At 34.8% G+C, this 16722-nt stretch overlaps 1 protein-coding gene across 7 annotated transcripts in view; it reads right to left on the bottom strand.

Annotated features, from left to right (window-relative positions):
- The window catches only part of LOC128208880 (1-phosphatidylinositol 4,5-bisphosphate phosphodiesterase beta-1-like), a 97868-nt gene that overhangs the window by 68061 nt on the left and 13085 nt on the right, over positions 1 to 16722 (bottom strand). For all 7 annotated transcript variants that reach the window (XR_008256909.1, XM_052912554.1, XM_052912557.1 and 4 more), the window contains exons 3-5: positions 14512 to 14580; positions 12282 to 12422; positions 1737 to 1870 (exon numbers count right to left, since the gene is read on the bottom strand). Coding sequence is in view for 6 of the 7 variants with exons in the window: in XM_052912554.1 (XP_052768514.1) it covers positions 1737 to 1870; positions 12282 to 12422; positions 14512 to 14580 (344 nt within the window). In the remaining variant the exon portion in view is untranslated. The remainder of the gene's footprint in view (positions 1 to 1736; positions 1871 to 12281; positions 12423 to 14511; positions 14581 to 16722) is intronic.

Below are 16722 nucleotides of genomic sequence, written 5' to 3'. Positions count from 1 at the left end.
TGGTAATTTCCCACATCCAGATATTTTCAAATGACATCTTTTCAATAAGTATACTTTGGTCATAATACAATCTAAATTCTCAGCCAATGAAAATGTAGACAGGCGATCATTTAATAATAGACTTATTCGTTCAGAATTTCAAATTTCAAGGGTGGGTGATGGTTAGGATAAGGGTAAGCCTGTAAGGTCTGCCTATTGCCACGCATCAGATACATACTCCCTGCGTCAGATTCAATGTTGATAGTGTGTTAGCCAATGAGGTTGTCTTCTAAGACAGTTAGATGACATGAAGTACCATCTTAATGATAAAGAGGCTGCGTTCGCTCCGCCCATTCTCAATAAATAAGATTTTACATTATGTAATTTTTACTTCATGTCATTTAACTAAAACACAGACATATGCACTCTTTCTCATTAAATTATGCTCTCTTTTACATAGGTGTTTTCCCATAAACTTATGGTCTTAATTCATAGGTGTTTTTCCATAAACTTATACTCTCAATTCATAGGTATTTTCCCATTAATGTATGCACTCAATTCATTGGCATTTTCCCATTAATGTATGCTCTCAATTCATAGGCATTTTCCCATGAATGTATAATGCTCTCAATTCATAGGCATTTTCCCATTGATGTATGCTAACAATTCAAAGGCATTTTCCCACTGATGTATGCTCTAAATTCATAGGCATTTTCCCATTAATGTATTCTCTCAATTCATAGGCATTTCCCCATTAATGTATGCTCTCAATTCATAGGCATTTTCCCATTTATGTATGCTCTCAATTCATTGGCATTTTCCCATTAATGTATTCTCTCAATTCATAGGCATTTTCCCATTTATGTATGATCTCAATAGTTTCATTGGCATTTTCCCATTAATGTATGCTCTCAATTCATAGGCATTTTCCATTAATGTATGCTCTCAATTCATAGGCATTTTCCCATTGATGTATGTTCTCAATTCATAGGCATTTTCCCATTGATGTATGCTCTCAATTCATTGGCATTTTCCCATTAATGTATACTCTCAATTCATTGGCATTTTCCCATTTATGTATGCTCTCAATTCATTGGCATTTTCCCATTGATATATGCTCTCAATTCATTGGCATTTTCCCATTTATGTATGATCTCAATTCATTGGCATTTTCCATTAATGTATGCTCTCAATTTATAGTTATTGTTGTTCCCATTAATGTATGCTCTCAATTTATAGGCATTTTCCCATTAGTGTATACTCTTCTTTTCATAGGTATTTTCTTATAAATGTATGCTCTTTTTAATAAGTATATTCAATTTCCATCTGGTCTCCTTTCCATAGGCATTTCCACATTAACTTATGCTCCATTTTTCTAAGGATCTAGAAATTTATGCTGTCTTTTTCACAGGCATTTTTCATTAACTTATTCTTCTTTTAGTTTAATTACTAATTTATTTCTGCTAGATTGTGAATTATTCTTGAGTCCTTTTTCTTGGTAGAAACCAGTACTAGTGTCTTTTTTGAGAGGCAAAGAAAATGTGCCCCTAGTGGGACTCAAGCCCAACATGCCATAGACTGGTGGAATAGGTTAAAAATAAACTTCGCCGCAACCTTTGCTTGAGAGACAGACAAATAACCTCTTAATAAACAGTTTATATGGATAATTTACCAATAACTTCTCAAACACAGATATGCACATTGATGGGTATAACCCATTAACTGATTTTCAGTGTAACAGGTTACATAATACTCACTTTTTCACTGGTATTTTGCCGTTGACGTCAAGGACATGGGTGAGGCGGGTGTGGGCCTTGTCCAGGAACGTGAGGCAGCTGCCGTTCAGAGCCAGAAGGTTGTTTGCATACTTGAGTAGCTCCTCACATAACAGCTGAAATGGAAGACAAGGTCAGGTTTATATTTAGAGATAATTAAGGTAATATATATATTTCTTGCATTCTGTTTTGCATTTCCTATTAATGGAGTTTTGAAAGAAAAGAAAACTAATGTCCTTAATCTACAATCATGTTTTGCTATATTTAGAAATTGTTGTGTTTTAAATGAACCAAATATTTAATATAAGAGCATCACATGCAAACGCTCCTCTGTTTTTGTTCTTTCCAGATAAAGGGGCATAATTAGGCTATGATTACAGTCACTGTTATCAGCTGTATACGTAGTGTTTTAGCCAGGAATTAAAAAGGGCAGGGTGGGCCAAAATAGGGGCATGGTGCTTTTTTAAATGGGACCATGAACCTTATCAAAGTACATGCATGTTCATGCACACATTGTAGTAATATCCCTACAGAATACTCTTAATTCTTCTTTCTTGTTCATTTTCACTTCAGACACTTTCTTTAACATCTCGGGTTGTTGTCACCAGGGCTCTCACAAGGCTGATTTTTTTGGGAGAAGTCACTTCTCCCACCAGTCAAATTAGGGAGAAGTGGGGAGACTTTAAGGAGAAGAGATACTTATCGTAAAACCTGAGATAAATATTGTGCCATGCAACAAAACTTTAAATTCACATTTACTTTGATTGCTTTTACTAGATGGAATGTTAAAAAAGCGTTCTTTTTTGGCCTATAGAAAGTGTACTTGTCTAGAGTCTCCTTTTTGCAATGTATAGTTTACCTCCGAAAAGCGTCTAAAATAAAAACAAAGACATTAAAAAAATACCATTTGAAACAATCAGAATGGCCTTATATATGAGCTGTTAAAAACATTTAAGTGCAGGGGGCGAATCTTGTTTTGATACGATCAGGATAGGGTACGAATGTCACATTCAGCTTTGCTGTTGTTTATTTTGTCTTTGGTTAAATAAATTTCAATATGCTGACATTTTAAAACAAAATGATATTTAAAATCTCTATCCTTCATGAAAACCTCACTAACACTTAATAATAGAACTAGAAAATCGAGAAAATTAAACTCTGAAAGATGTTATGACAAAATGCAAATGAGGAAAATACTGAAAGTAAACGCTTTATAAAGCAAATAAAAAAGTTTTGAGATTACAAAACAAATTTTCATTATGAACATTCAACACAAAAACTATCAAATATTGCACATGAAGTTTGGAGTATTTGATTTTCTTAGCGCCACCATCTGTTTTTCAATGACCATCTGCTTCAAACGAAACAATGTTCTAAAAAGTGTGCCTTGTTTTCACACTGCAAGTATGAATTGTTTACTAATGCTTGACAACATTTTTCATCAATTCTTCGCTTTTTCTATCGCAATTTAAATAACTTTTAATCATTTGACCAGTGTCTTCTCTGATTGGTTAACATGGGACGTTTCGATAATTGGATGATAGACGACCCAATTATGTGATTAGGAGATTACAGATTATTAAAGGCTAAATTAATTAAATTTGCAACAACATCGGCATCAAAGATCGACATTTAGAGGTACAACTTCGATGTATCAGACAAGAAATAATGTGTTATAATGAACAGCAATTAGCACCCTGATTATAAGCGTGAATTACCGTTAATCCGACCCGCGGTGATGACGGTCGTGTGCCTTAGCACGCACTGATCTGTGACAGATTAGGAAATGGCGACATTGACCAATGAAATACTTTTAGGGCGTAATTTGTGATAAACAACGATCTGAATGGCCAGAAGGGCGCAAGGGGGCGGGAAAAATATGACAGGGCGTGTAAAAAGGGGCAACGGGGTGGGGTCAAAAAGGGCAGGGCAGGCCGCCCTTGCATTCCGCTTTAGCTAAAACACTAGTATACGTACACATGTGCTATGTTTGGAGACTCATGTGAATATCTTCAAGTTAAGTTATTGCGAAAGTAAAGGTTTATGCACTAACAACAAAGACTCCTAGGCTATAACAAAACCTCAACTTTTGTTCTTACAAAAAACAACAACAAACTAGCTAAAAGAGAATAAAGGGACTACTTGGGTATGTAGAACTGTACGGTGTGAACTCTAAAACAAAGGCCCTTAGCATATCATTGAATATGTAGTTTTGTTTATTTTACTAGATATATAAGCAAATTGATGAATGGAATCTGGCACTAAAATTATCTTTGAAGAATTAGGTGGTCTACTTCGTTACTTTTATAATCATGAAATCAAAATAATAGTAAAAATATTAACAGTGAAAAGAAAACAAGTAGTCAAAAGGTGAGAGATAAAACAGAAAAAAGGAAAATAAGTGGAAAACTGATGAAACTGCATGTGAGCTTATAGTGAAATAAACATGAACACCAAATCTGAATTGTAAGGAAATACAAACAAGAAAAGGATTCAGTCTTGTTTTTCATAAATAAATAAACTTATGTGGTCCAATCCTCAACTTTTTCCAGATGCAATGATGACACAATATCTATTAATATCTAATTTCAGCATTGTTTACAGTAAATATATCAAAGTAAAGTTTATGTATCAAAGGATGAGTTGCACCTTAACAATGTATCAAAGGTGGAGTTATGGTTCCTGCACCTTAACAATGTATCAAAGGTGGAGTTATGGTTCCTGCACCTTAACAATGTATCAAAGGTGGAGTTATGGTTCCTGCACCTTAACAATGTATCAAAGGTGGAGTTTTGGTTCCTACACCTTAACAATGTATCAAAGGTGGAGTTATGGTTCCTACACCTTAACAATGTATCAAAGGTGGAGTTATGGTTCCTACACCTTAACAATGTATCAAAGGTGGAGTTATGGTTCCTACACCTTAACAATGTATCAAAGGTGGAGTTATGGTTCCTGCACCTTAACAATGTATCAAAGTTGGAGTTATGGTTCCTGCACCTTAACAATGTATCAAAGGTAGAGTTATGGTTCCTGCACCTTAAAGCTGTATCAAAGGTAGAGTTATGGTTCCTGCACCTTAAAGCTGTATCAAAGATAAGAGTTATGGCTCCTGCACCTTAAAGCTATATCAAAGGTAGAGTTATGGTTCCTGCACCTTAAAGCTGTATCAAAGGTGGAGTTATGGTTCCTACACCTTAAAGCTGTATCAAAGATAAGAGTTATGGCTCCTGCATCTTAACAATGTATCAAAGGTGGAGTTATGGTTCCTGCACCTTAAAGACGTATCAAAGGTAGAGTTATGGTTACTACACCTTAAAGCTGTATCAAAGATAAGAGTTATGGCTCCTGCACCTTAAAGACGTATCAGAGGTGGAGTTATGGTTCCTGCACCTTAAAGCTGAATCAAAAATGATAGTTATGGCTCCTGCACCTTAAAGACGTATTAAAGGTAGAGTTATGGGTCCTCCACCTTAATGCCAGTGTACGAAATTCGGATTTGATTCCACAAGCCCATTCGGGCTACCAGATGGGAAATTTTACTAGCCCAAAACCAATTTCACTAGCCCAAACATAAACACCATAAATAATCACTCGTTTGGAAGAATTTATTGAAGTTTGAATATGATGTTGATTACTAAGCGAGCACACTCATTCAATTTCAATAATTCAATAAATGTTCCTTAATCAAAATCAAGTCAATGCGTCAAAATTTATTAAGCAAAGTGAAATTCTCGCAATCTAAAAAATCGCTCGCCCCACCCAACAGACAAAATATAGGTAGATAAGTTATAGTGAGACATATAAATAATAAAGCTTTCAAAAAGTTAAAAAAGGAGGAAATATTATCTGACTCTGTTAAACATATTATTTAAGATGATAAGAACTATGCATGTACAATTATTGTAGTTCTCTTATCCAATGCAAAGGGGTACATCATATAAAGGTTTTGGGTGGTCTGGGGTTTATTTACAGACCACCCAAAACCTTCAGCTGATGTACCCCTTTGATCTAATGCATCCTTGTCAAACCCAATATGCACCAGCGTTTGTGCAATGACAATTTCTTTCTACTTTCAGTTTCACTTTCAAGTTCCGGAAGGAAAAACAACAACAAAATAACTCGTTTCTATTGCCAATATACCTATTAATGTTTTTTTTTTAAATAAATGGCAAAGCAATATAAATGTATATAATAGAACCTTACTATGCTCTACATTGACAACGATTTAACTATGCCAACAGTTCTCCTTACTTTTGATTAAATTTGTCAGGAAGTAAACGAGCACCTGTTTCCCGCGCATTTAAGACAATGTTTGTAAAATGTTAATTTTCTTTTACGCATTAAAACTTAAAATATATCATTTAATTTTTCGAAAATAATAAAAATTTATTTAAACAAAATAAATAAGTATCAATTTTGATATTGATATTTAGCGTAGCCGTTTTTCACTGCCATCGTATTTAGAGAAATCTGCCTAGGTTATCATTAATTTACATAAAAGGCGGAGTTATTGACGTCATTGAATTTGACACAGTTACTGGTTACAAACACAGGCATCTGAATCATTGTTTGTCACTAAAATGTTGTTTAAAACCATTTTGGGTACATACAATGAGATAAACAACACATCTGAAGATATTTAGTGTCTTTGATATACAAAAAAGAAACAAGGTATGTAACTCAAACTTACCCGATTTCACGGTTGAGTCCAGTTTTATGCAAATTTCTCAACCAACATAAAAACAATCCATTTTTAAATAAGTGACATGGAAAGAAGAGTCAATTACCTTTAAAATGGTGTGCGATATGTTGGTATAACTATATTGTCTTAAGACAAACAAGCATAATTCAATGTCCAATTCTCGTGTTTTTCTTTAGTCGGAAAGAGTACAGCAAATTCAGATCGTCAATTTTCCCCGTGTAAACAGTACTAAAAACAGACCTATTGAAGTTATTTTATGCTTCAGAGTACAGATAAATTAATTCCATTAAATACAATGATTCAGATGCCTGTGGTTACAAAAAGATCGATAGTCACTTGTCATTTCAGGCTTTAATTACTCTTGTGAATGTCATGTGTTTATATATACTAATTGAATAATCAAACATTCTGCTCATGGCTTGCAGCCCTGAACCGCTTAGGAATAAGCTTTTTGATCATCGTAAAATTCGGTGATTCTGACCTCGCTTTGATCTTTCGCCGTTGTCAAGGTGACTTGGTCTTACTTGCTTGTATTGCCTGGTAGGATGCATTCTTAAATAATAAGCGTATAAAACACGATGCTGTACGCGTTTAATTGGCATGCTTTTTTTTTTTTTATTTAATTTCATTTGGAAAAAAAAAAACGGTAGCCCGGTCGGGCTAGTTTTTACGGAAATGCGGTAGCCCGAGCTGAAATTCGGTAGCCTTGGGCTATCGGACTACCGCGAATTTCGAACACTGTAATGCTGTATCAAAGATAAGAGTTATTGATCCTGCACCTTAAAAATGTATCAGTTACAGAGTTATGATTCCTGCACCTTGGATTTTTCATTTTTTGTATGAATAGCAAGTTTTTCAGATAAGCTCTTTAAACTCTGCTGAGGGCCTATAATCACAACTGCAGATTAGTTGCAAACTCGGGTATCTAGTAGGCATTTGCAAGATTTAGAATGGTCAAGAGCATTGGTCAAGCTGGCTGGTCAAGGGGGATGCTTTGTCCCTCCTGCACATTACATAACTTGTGTTGGATCAGCACCATTAAAGGAATGTAAATATTCAGGGTTTTACTATCTTGAATATAGAGTCTGTTACCAATTCCATACATTTATGGTATTTCTGTATAACGTCTATATTTTTATTGTAACTGATAAGAACTAGATCTAATGTTAAGCTGAAACCTACACTTGTTGTAGAATACTATTGTTTAATCTGTTTATTCACATTCTTCCATTTAAAAAATTATCCATGTTGATGTAAAGCAGTTGTAACACTGAAATACACACATTCTGTAAAGGCTTTCAGAAGATATCAGAGTATTAACAACAACAATTCAAAATGTTTTTTAAAGATTTTAACGTTTTCTTAAGACAATACCAAAACATCACTGTAAAACTAGTTGAAGGACATCTATAATTGTTATAAGCCTTTCAATAATAGTTACAAAATCATAACATGATTATTGAGCTTCACTGCAATGTTTCCATGAAAAAAAAAGTAATAACAAAATTATTTCTTTTCTAACTGCTCTAAATGTCCTTTTAAGCCGTAATCAAGGCGCTGGAGGTGTTTTCATGAATTCTGTGACATGAACAGTGATAAACTTTTCTCTAAATTTAAAAAAGTGCAATTTCTTCCAATGAAAAGCCTTCAATCAGCTCCGGCTGACATGCATATATGGAAAAACCATACCCTATTGTATGCAGTGACAGATGCAATAAAAGTCATTCCTCATTCTTGCCGAAAGTTGTGTTTTGATATATAGAGAAGCCACGACTTGTTCAGTGGACTTTTTATTGAATCATACATCAGGGTGCGTATACAGCAACGATGCAGCGGATACTTCTTTAACACGCGGGATTCCCAAAAAGACACGGGTCCTGCATGTTGAGTAGGACATTAAAGGTATGTTAAAAACATAGGGAATATTAATTAAAGAAACAGCTGCCTAAACTTTACCCCAAGGAAAAGTTGTGTTCTCAGGCTGTCTACAGAATGATACATTATCAGATATACACACAATACAAGCATATTCATGCATATACACACATTTACACGCATATACACACTTCCATTCTTTTATAGCTGCTGAATAAAACCAGGCAAAAAATTTCTTAAAGCCATTTTCTGACTGCAATCTTTTTAGGCACTTTTGCATACTTATTATTGCCTGAAATTAGTCAGATCCATTTTTAAGGGACTTTGGAGTCATTTTCACAAGTAATTGAGATAAGGAGTATACTTAAATAATTATGTCATTAACCATACTTGAATGAGAAGTCTTTTGCTAAGTTTTCTATGTTTTTTACAAGTACTTTGACTGAATCCGAGTTACAGATAAGTTTTCCAATTGTATTTTAACCCATCGTTTTGATTTTAACAGAAGTAACAGCAATGAACAATTGTCTTTTATTAGTGTGATTGGAAACAATAATTGGTGACAACTTAATAATTAACAAGAGCTTCACAGTATGTGACGAATGCCCCCAAATGTGACATTGACCTATGAACAAGGTCAGTACAGGAAAAGTTGAAGATCAAACTCTGACCTTTGATATATGCATGTGGATCTTGCATATATCACACAATCTTTATATGCCAAACACATATGCCAAGTTTTTGTTGTTAATCTGTCCATACAAGAGAATGAACACTAAGTGTGACCTTGACCTTGGAGGTAGGGACATTGGTCTTGCACGCAACATGTCATCTTGGTATGTCGAACACATATGGCAAGTCATTTTAAAATCTGTCCATACAAGAGAAAGTTACAGCCTGGACACGACAACCTATACTCTATGTCCTTATATGCAGCATTCCATTGTGATTAGACACCTAAGTGTGACCTTGACCTTAGAGGTAGGGACATGGGTCTTGCATGCGACACGTTGTCTTGGTATGTCGAACACATGTGGCAAGTCATTTTAAAATCTGTCCATACAAGAGAAAGTTACAGCCCGGACATGACAACCTATACTCTATGTCCTTATATGCAGCATTCCATTGTGAATAAACACCTAAGTGTGACCTTGACCTTAGAGGTAGGGACAGGGGTCTTGCACGCGACACGTCGTCTTGGTATGTCGAACACATGTGGCATTATTTTAAAATCTGTCCATATAAGAGAAAGTTACAGCCCGGACACTCGTCATTGAGCTGGACACATGGATGGACGGACGGATGGTGGGATTTTAATATGCCCACCTTTGGGGGCATAAAAATGAGTGAGACTGAGTGGTTAAAGTTGCTTTATAGCCTATGCACGACAGCACTGATTCTGTAATTTATGTATCCTATATGTCACCAACTATCTTCACCGATGGTGGTGGGTTTTAATAACACCCTCCTTTAAATTGAAAATCATTTTTATAAAACTATTTATAATTATGTGTAGGACTGATGTAATTATAGCGATATATTTCAAAATTAAATTTGATGAAGCTTAAATATTCCTTTGATACAGTTACTTCAACATAATAACTATAATGTTATATAAATGGAGATGCTCAAATTTGAAATTCAAGGCCAAGAACTCTGAAGTGATTGTTGCACTCTGACACTTTATCAAACTTATCTAATGTAGCAAGCCTAAAAACATTACTATCAAGTTTGGCTAAGATTGCATACTCATTGTGTAATGGAGCATACAGGCTGAATTTGGGCAAGTTCTGAAAATAAAATGGCTGTTTCACCTGAATGAAAAATGTAATGAGATTGTTTACGAAAAACAAATGAGATTTTTTTATGCATGTTTGGGAAGGACTGGATGAGAAAGAGTCTCAAGTTTAAGGGAATGGACAAAACAAATGTGAGCAAGTTTTGACTGGGCATATAACATAATCTATTGGTTTTTTAATAAAAAAAAAAAGCAATGGAGATATTATGCTCACTACCATGGTCACCTTTGTAATGATTGGATAAGAAATACTTGAGAGATGGAGGACAAGTAAACATGATAACATTTTAACAATTCAAGCCCAATAAGTCAACAGTAAATATTTAAATCTGATTTCTTTTGAACGCGATATTATGCTCATAATCATTGAAAACAAGTTTGGTAAAGACTGGATAAGAGAATAAATTTTGACACTGTGAATTTGGTCAATTTTTGACAATTTAAGTCTATAACTCTACAATAAACATTGTGATCATTAGTTCTGGTAGGATAAGAAATGCTCATGTAAGACAGTGGACATTAGATTCTGACATCGCGAACTACGACACTGCCAGATAGTATGATACTTAAAGTTAATTATGATCTTCTAAAAAACAAATACATGACAATATGTAAGAAGTATAAAGTGAGTAGCAGTGTCAAATAATTGGACTGGTTTTGCTACATGGGATAATGACATAACATATATCTGATCTGCTTTCAAACAAAACCAGAAATCTTCGCACATATCTTCCAATATCTAATGAATGTGTTTCAGGAAATCTCTCAGCCTTTGTGACTATGTAAGAATTTATAATATCTATGATTTAAATGTGAACTATGAAAGCAACTTTGATCCTTAAAAAAAATCCAAATCGCTGAAACACATTTTAATTCAGTGCCTTTAAACTGGTTAGCAGTGAAAATAAAAATAACTGTGTAGAGAAAGCGTGGTGGTTTCACTGGCAAACATACAAAATATATGGAGGTCATAATATACTGTGCTCTACTTGGGTTAAGATTCAGGTTTTTATGCAAAAGATTTACAGATATTGAGCTAACAGACAAGACAAATAAGGAAAGATGAAATTTGCATATTTGCCAGAGTACCAGTTATGAAAAGCAATGAAATAATGCTGCTGTTATGGTTTGAGGCAAATGGCTGGTATCAGGTTAGTGTTACTAAACTCTAGCACCGTCTTTACCTTCGTATATTCCTGGGGGTGAAAACAATAGGGACATCTATAAATCAGTGAACACCAGTATATCAATACACACTACAATCCATTACCCATGCAATATGCTTCTAGTGGACTTTTTATCTATAAGGCCTTAAGCTGAATGTTACTGCAAGCTCATGGAAGCTTTGTTTTGTTTAGTCATGAATGAGTGAACATGTAAATTTGTATCCAGAAAAAATACAAAATGTCAGCTGAAACAGAATAATATTAACTTAGTGAACTTACAAATTATAATCTTAATATACAGAAATTTGAGAGCCTTCCTTAAGCAAAGTTATAGGCAGTTTAGTTTGGTTACAACTCCACGCCTGATGGGACACTCCATCTGAAACATTCCTGTGTAGAAACAAGTACTTGCAAGTCTCATAACATATATCATAAGCATGGTGAACAGCCCAGGGTACTTAGAGAAGAGAGACCCCTCAACCGGCCATAAGCAGAGATATCATGGGTAGTGTGTTACTGCCATGAGGTATTAATGTTTTAAAGCAGATCTGGTGAGGCTGGAATGGTGAGTTCAGGCTAGACTTTAAAATCTTCTAACAAGCAGATCTACCAACATGCGCCATCAGATTGCGCAGGAAACCAACCAGATTGGGTCAACACTCTTGAGTCAGGTTCCCAGTGCAGTTTCTTGATGGTTTCCTGCTTAACCTTATGTCTTATACCATTCCATTACATGCACATTTTTTCACATTACTTTAAGCCCAAATATCATAGAACAAAACAATGCAACAATAGACAAACTTAAAGAAACAAAATCTTGCAAAATGGGGTTCATGGTTTTACAACATCTGGTAGAGCCTGGCTAGTCAGAAGCCTCTAGACAATATCAGAACCACCAATGAGCAATAATATGGCTGGATATGATTGGCCAATCAGAAGTCAGTCTCACAATGAGTTGACCAATGAGGGCAGGTGTTACTTACTGCAGCCAGCTCCCTGCTGGCACAAACAAAGTTGATGAATTCCACGTTGACCATGTCGTTGCCATAGGCAATGGTAACTGTTTTGTCTTCCAGTGGAATGTCAGACGGTCCGATAGAACATGTCTCCCGCAGCTTGTCCATCTAAAGGCAAAAGGTTAAGATTGTATTGTAGTTCTTTTTTTTACTAAAATTTAAAACAATTAAGGGTATGTTTTAATAAAATGTCAGAATTTCTATTGTAGCATTACTAGGATAAAAGAAAAGAAGAGCCCGAGAATTTCCTGATTAAATAGCACAAAATTTATTACTGGCCATAAGACGGTAATGTCTTTAAAATTAAGTGGACTCAGGTCTACTGCTTTCCTGGCCATGTAGAATTCATCTTTTCCCTGGTAATCACTCTCCCTAAATTAGGCTAAACTCACAACATGGAAGGGTGATTTATGTCACAACACTTCCTCAGATATTACAAACATTCACAAATCATTGGCAACTCCATTGATTTCCCTGCCTATACAGTTGTGGTTTCTTTTGAAACATGGAACATATATGTTCCAATATGAAACTTCCATGGGAAAACAATACCTATATTGATTCATATGACAATATAAACTTCATATTCTTATCACAAAATGTAATTGAAGAGAGCGTTTGTCACTGAATACCAAGAAAACAGCAAATGTGGCACTTAGTAGCGTACAATGATTGCATCTAACTAGTCACAAGAATCATAATGCACAGTTCCTTTTGTTTATTTTATATACTATAAGAAATAAAGCTTATTTCATTTATGCCATTGACTTTTAATTTGATATTCATCTAATAATGGCCTGTTCAAATTTGCACATCTGCTTGTTTGGGTACCAAAGAGTAAAAGTCTGCTATTGTGTCCAAATATGGACATTAAACTTTCAGAGGAATCAATGTACAGACAAGTTAATTGGAAGGTTTTAACAGCAAAAGCCCATCTAACTTTATAATCATTACAAAGTGTGGAGGTGTTGAGTGCTCCCTCTGTTTTGATTGAACTGTATAGTGCAATGATTAACTTGAGAGTGTAACTATCTGAAAACCAGTGATATAATACTGGAGACATAATTCATCACTGGTTTCCAGACCTTTACGCAAAAATTGATTCATTCTAAGACAAAATTAAAATAGTTGTTAAAACTGTCCATCTGTGAGAGTGCAGCTTTAACTAAAATGGTGACCAAATAGAATTATTTAACTGAGAACTATTTTAAAATTGTTATCCCTAAAACTGTGATTCTTTATTCATGAAAACAATGCATTTGGTTCTGCTCAATGCAAGATGGGGAGTGTTGTTTCATGTCACATTAAAATTGAGTAGTCCTTATTGGTTTATTTGAGATTTGAATATTAGAAATTTTGAAGTAATTAAGGAACAAATTATATAATCAGAGCAAATTACTTCCCCTTGTTATAATTTTGTCATTTGCTGTTTTGAAAGCGTTTTTCAATCGTTCATATGACCCATGCTATCCGCATAATTTTGTTAAGTATGCCATAATAATAATAATGATCGCAAATGATAAGTGTACATTCCTCAATTCAGAATGTATTAAGAAACTGTTACATTTAATGAGTCCTTTTGTCATTTTACTTTTGAAGTATATGAATATGCAAAGATGTAATGTTTAAATACTCAGTGTGAAACTTGAGCTTGAGTCATCATCCTGTTCTTTCGTCAAAACTTATACTCGACCAGTCGCTTATAGGCACAAATGAAATGTTTACTTTGAGAGTTCAAAAGTTTAAAACAAATCTTACACAGATATCATTTTTAAAGCATAAAAAGGATATAAAATGACAGTACATAAAAAAAAAAAATTCAGAAAAGGGCGCCATATTGTATGCGAATGAAGCAACATTTATGTGAGAATGGTCTATATATTTATTTCAATTATGAGGCTATTTAAGCCACCAGACAGCATATAATAAACAATGTCTCTTTTATATGGTACAAACATGTTATTTTTCATGATCGATTGTTAGAATTTAAAGGCCATAAGAGTAATCAAATTTTAGGACTTTTTTAAAAGGGGAAAATTTTACTCTCATGCAGAAAAAACACCCTTTATATTTGGGGCTGCAGCCTGTATTTCATTGGCCCCAAAAGGTGTGAATTGCGGGCCCCCATGGCATAAATAACAGCTTAACCAGTCTATTGATGATCATATGTTACAAACCAGTCTGTCAGATATTATACCTTCGGAACCTTTGCCTGTTTGCCTGTCCGTGTGTCTCTTATGTATGAGATGTCCAAGGCATCCATATCCTGAAAAATGATAGATTACATCCTTAAAAATAAGTTAAACATTTCCATAATAAGCACATTTCTTCTGGAACAGGATAATTAGTTTCAGTACTAAGAACATTTTTTTCCAGCAGAAATAAAAGTTAAGAATAAGTAAGTGTGGAAATACTAACAGATTAAAAGCATGATATTATAGAAGAAAACATTAGGATAAAGCCTCGTCAGTATTAAGATTTTTTAGTGAAGATGTGTTTAAAAAGATAAGACACATAAGTGATGTGGAAAGAAACCGTTAACAGAAACAAGTTGAAATCAAACAGCATTCAAGTAAGAAAAGAAAGACATCAGTATACATTTACAAAATAAATGACATGCAATTAAACTAGTTGAAACAATGTATCAATTATTGCTGTAAATATGGCAATAATAAACAATGCCAACAAAGGAACTGGACATAAAGTCAACTGTACTAAATATAAAGGCTTTGTAAATTATAGAGCCAATGTTTTACATGCAATCACATGCTGATACTGAAATACCACATGATTGTTATGGAATGACAATACCCCACAACATCTCAAGACTGGAATCAACTATTTTCTCATTCTATATAAACAAACAACTATACTGACAACGGAGGCATTCTGACTTGAGAGATCAGCATCTACTTTAAAACAAAGGGCAATCAGGAAGTTGTGTCGTAAACACCATCAATGACTTCTATTTGAGGAACAAATGACCTAAACTTTGGCTGGCTTAAAGTTGGACCATGAACTGGACCATTATAAGTCCTGAGAATCCATCTTAAGGAAATAACTACCATACAGATATGCTTGACAACTTATGAAGGTGATCATGTTCAAACGCACAGGAAATATTTTTTGTAACTAAACTCACCACCAATTTCCTGTGCATTAACAAACATTCCCATACTTTAAAATTTGAGACCCATAGGTGTATAAACTGTGAGACCCATAGGTGTATAAACTGTGAGACCCATAGGTGTATAAACTGTGAGACCCATAGGTGTATAAAACCTCTTAAACACAACAACAGAGTTATAGGCAAATATTTATTATATTATTTATTCAACAACAAAACATCGAATATTCGAATACCAATTTTGACATTCGAATACCAATCGTTTGATCGAATATTCGTTTGCATCCCTAGTATAAACTGTAAGACCCATGTGAGCATAAACTGTTAGACCCATGCGTGTATAAACTGAAAGACCCATGGACATTTTAACACTGTTACTGTAAGACCCATGGTTGTATAAAGTGTAAGACAAGATCCATGGGTGTATTAAGTGTAAGACAAGATCCATGGGTGTATTAAGTGTAAGACAAGATCCATGGGTGTATTAACGAAGTGTAAGACAAGATCCATGGGTGTATTAACGAAGTGTCAGACAAGATCCATGGGTGTATTAACGAAGCGTCAGACAAGATCCATGGGTGTATTAACGAAGTGTCAGACAAGATCCATGGGTGTATTAAGTGTAAGACAAGATCCATGGGTGTATTAACGAAGCGTCAGACAAGATCCATGGGTGTATTAACGAAGTGTCAGACAAGATCCATGGGTGTAATTAACGAAGTGTCAGACAAGATCCATGGGTGTGCAAACCGTAAGACAAGATCCATGGGTGTATTAACGAAGCGTCAGACAAGATCCGTGGGTGTATTAACGAAGTGTCAGACAAGATCCATGGGTGTAATTAACGAAGTGTCAGACAAGATCCATGGGTGTACAAACCGTAAGACAAGATCCATGGGTGTATAAACGAAGTGTAAGACAAGATCCATGGTGTATTAAGTGTAAGACAAGATTCAGGGTGTATAAACTGTAAGACAAGATCCATGGGTGTATAAACTGTAAGACAAGATCCAGGGTGTATTAACTGTAAGACAAGATCCAGGGTGTATTAAGTGTAAGACAAGATCCATGGGTGTATTAAGTGTAAGACAAGATCCATGGGTGTATTAAGTGTAAGACAAGATCTATGGGTGTATTAAGTGTAAGACAAGATCCATGGGTGTTTTAAGTGTAAGACAAGATCCATGGGTGTATTAAGTGTAAGACCAATGTCAATGGATGTGCATTTAGGACAGAAAATATGAGCAAGTATTATACTCTCCCACTACAGGGTCATTAGTT

The sequence above is a fragment of the Mya arenaria genome, chromosome 11 (assembly GCF_026914265.1).
Source record: "Mya arenaria isolate MELC-2E11 chromosome 11, ASM2691426v1".
NCBI lineage: Eukaryota > Metazoa > Mollusca > Bivalvia > Myida > Myidae > Mya > Mya arenaria.
This window is presented reverse-complemented; position numbering and strand designations above follow the sequence as displayed.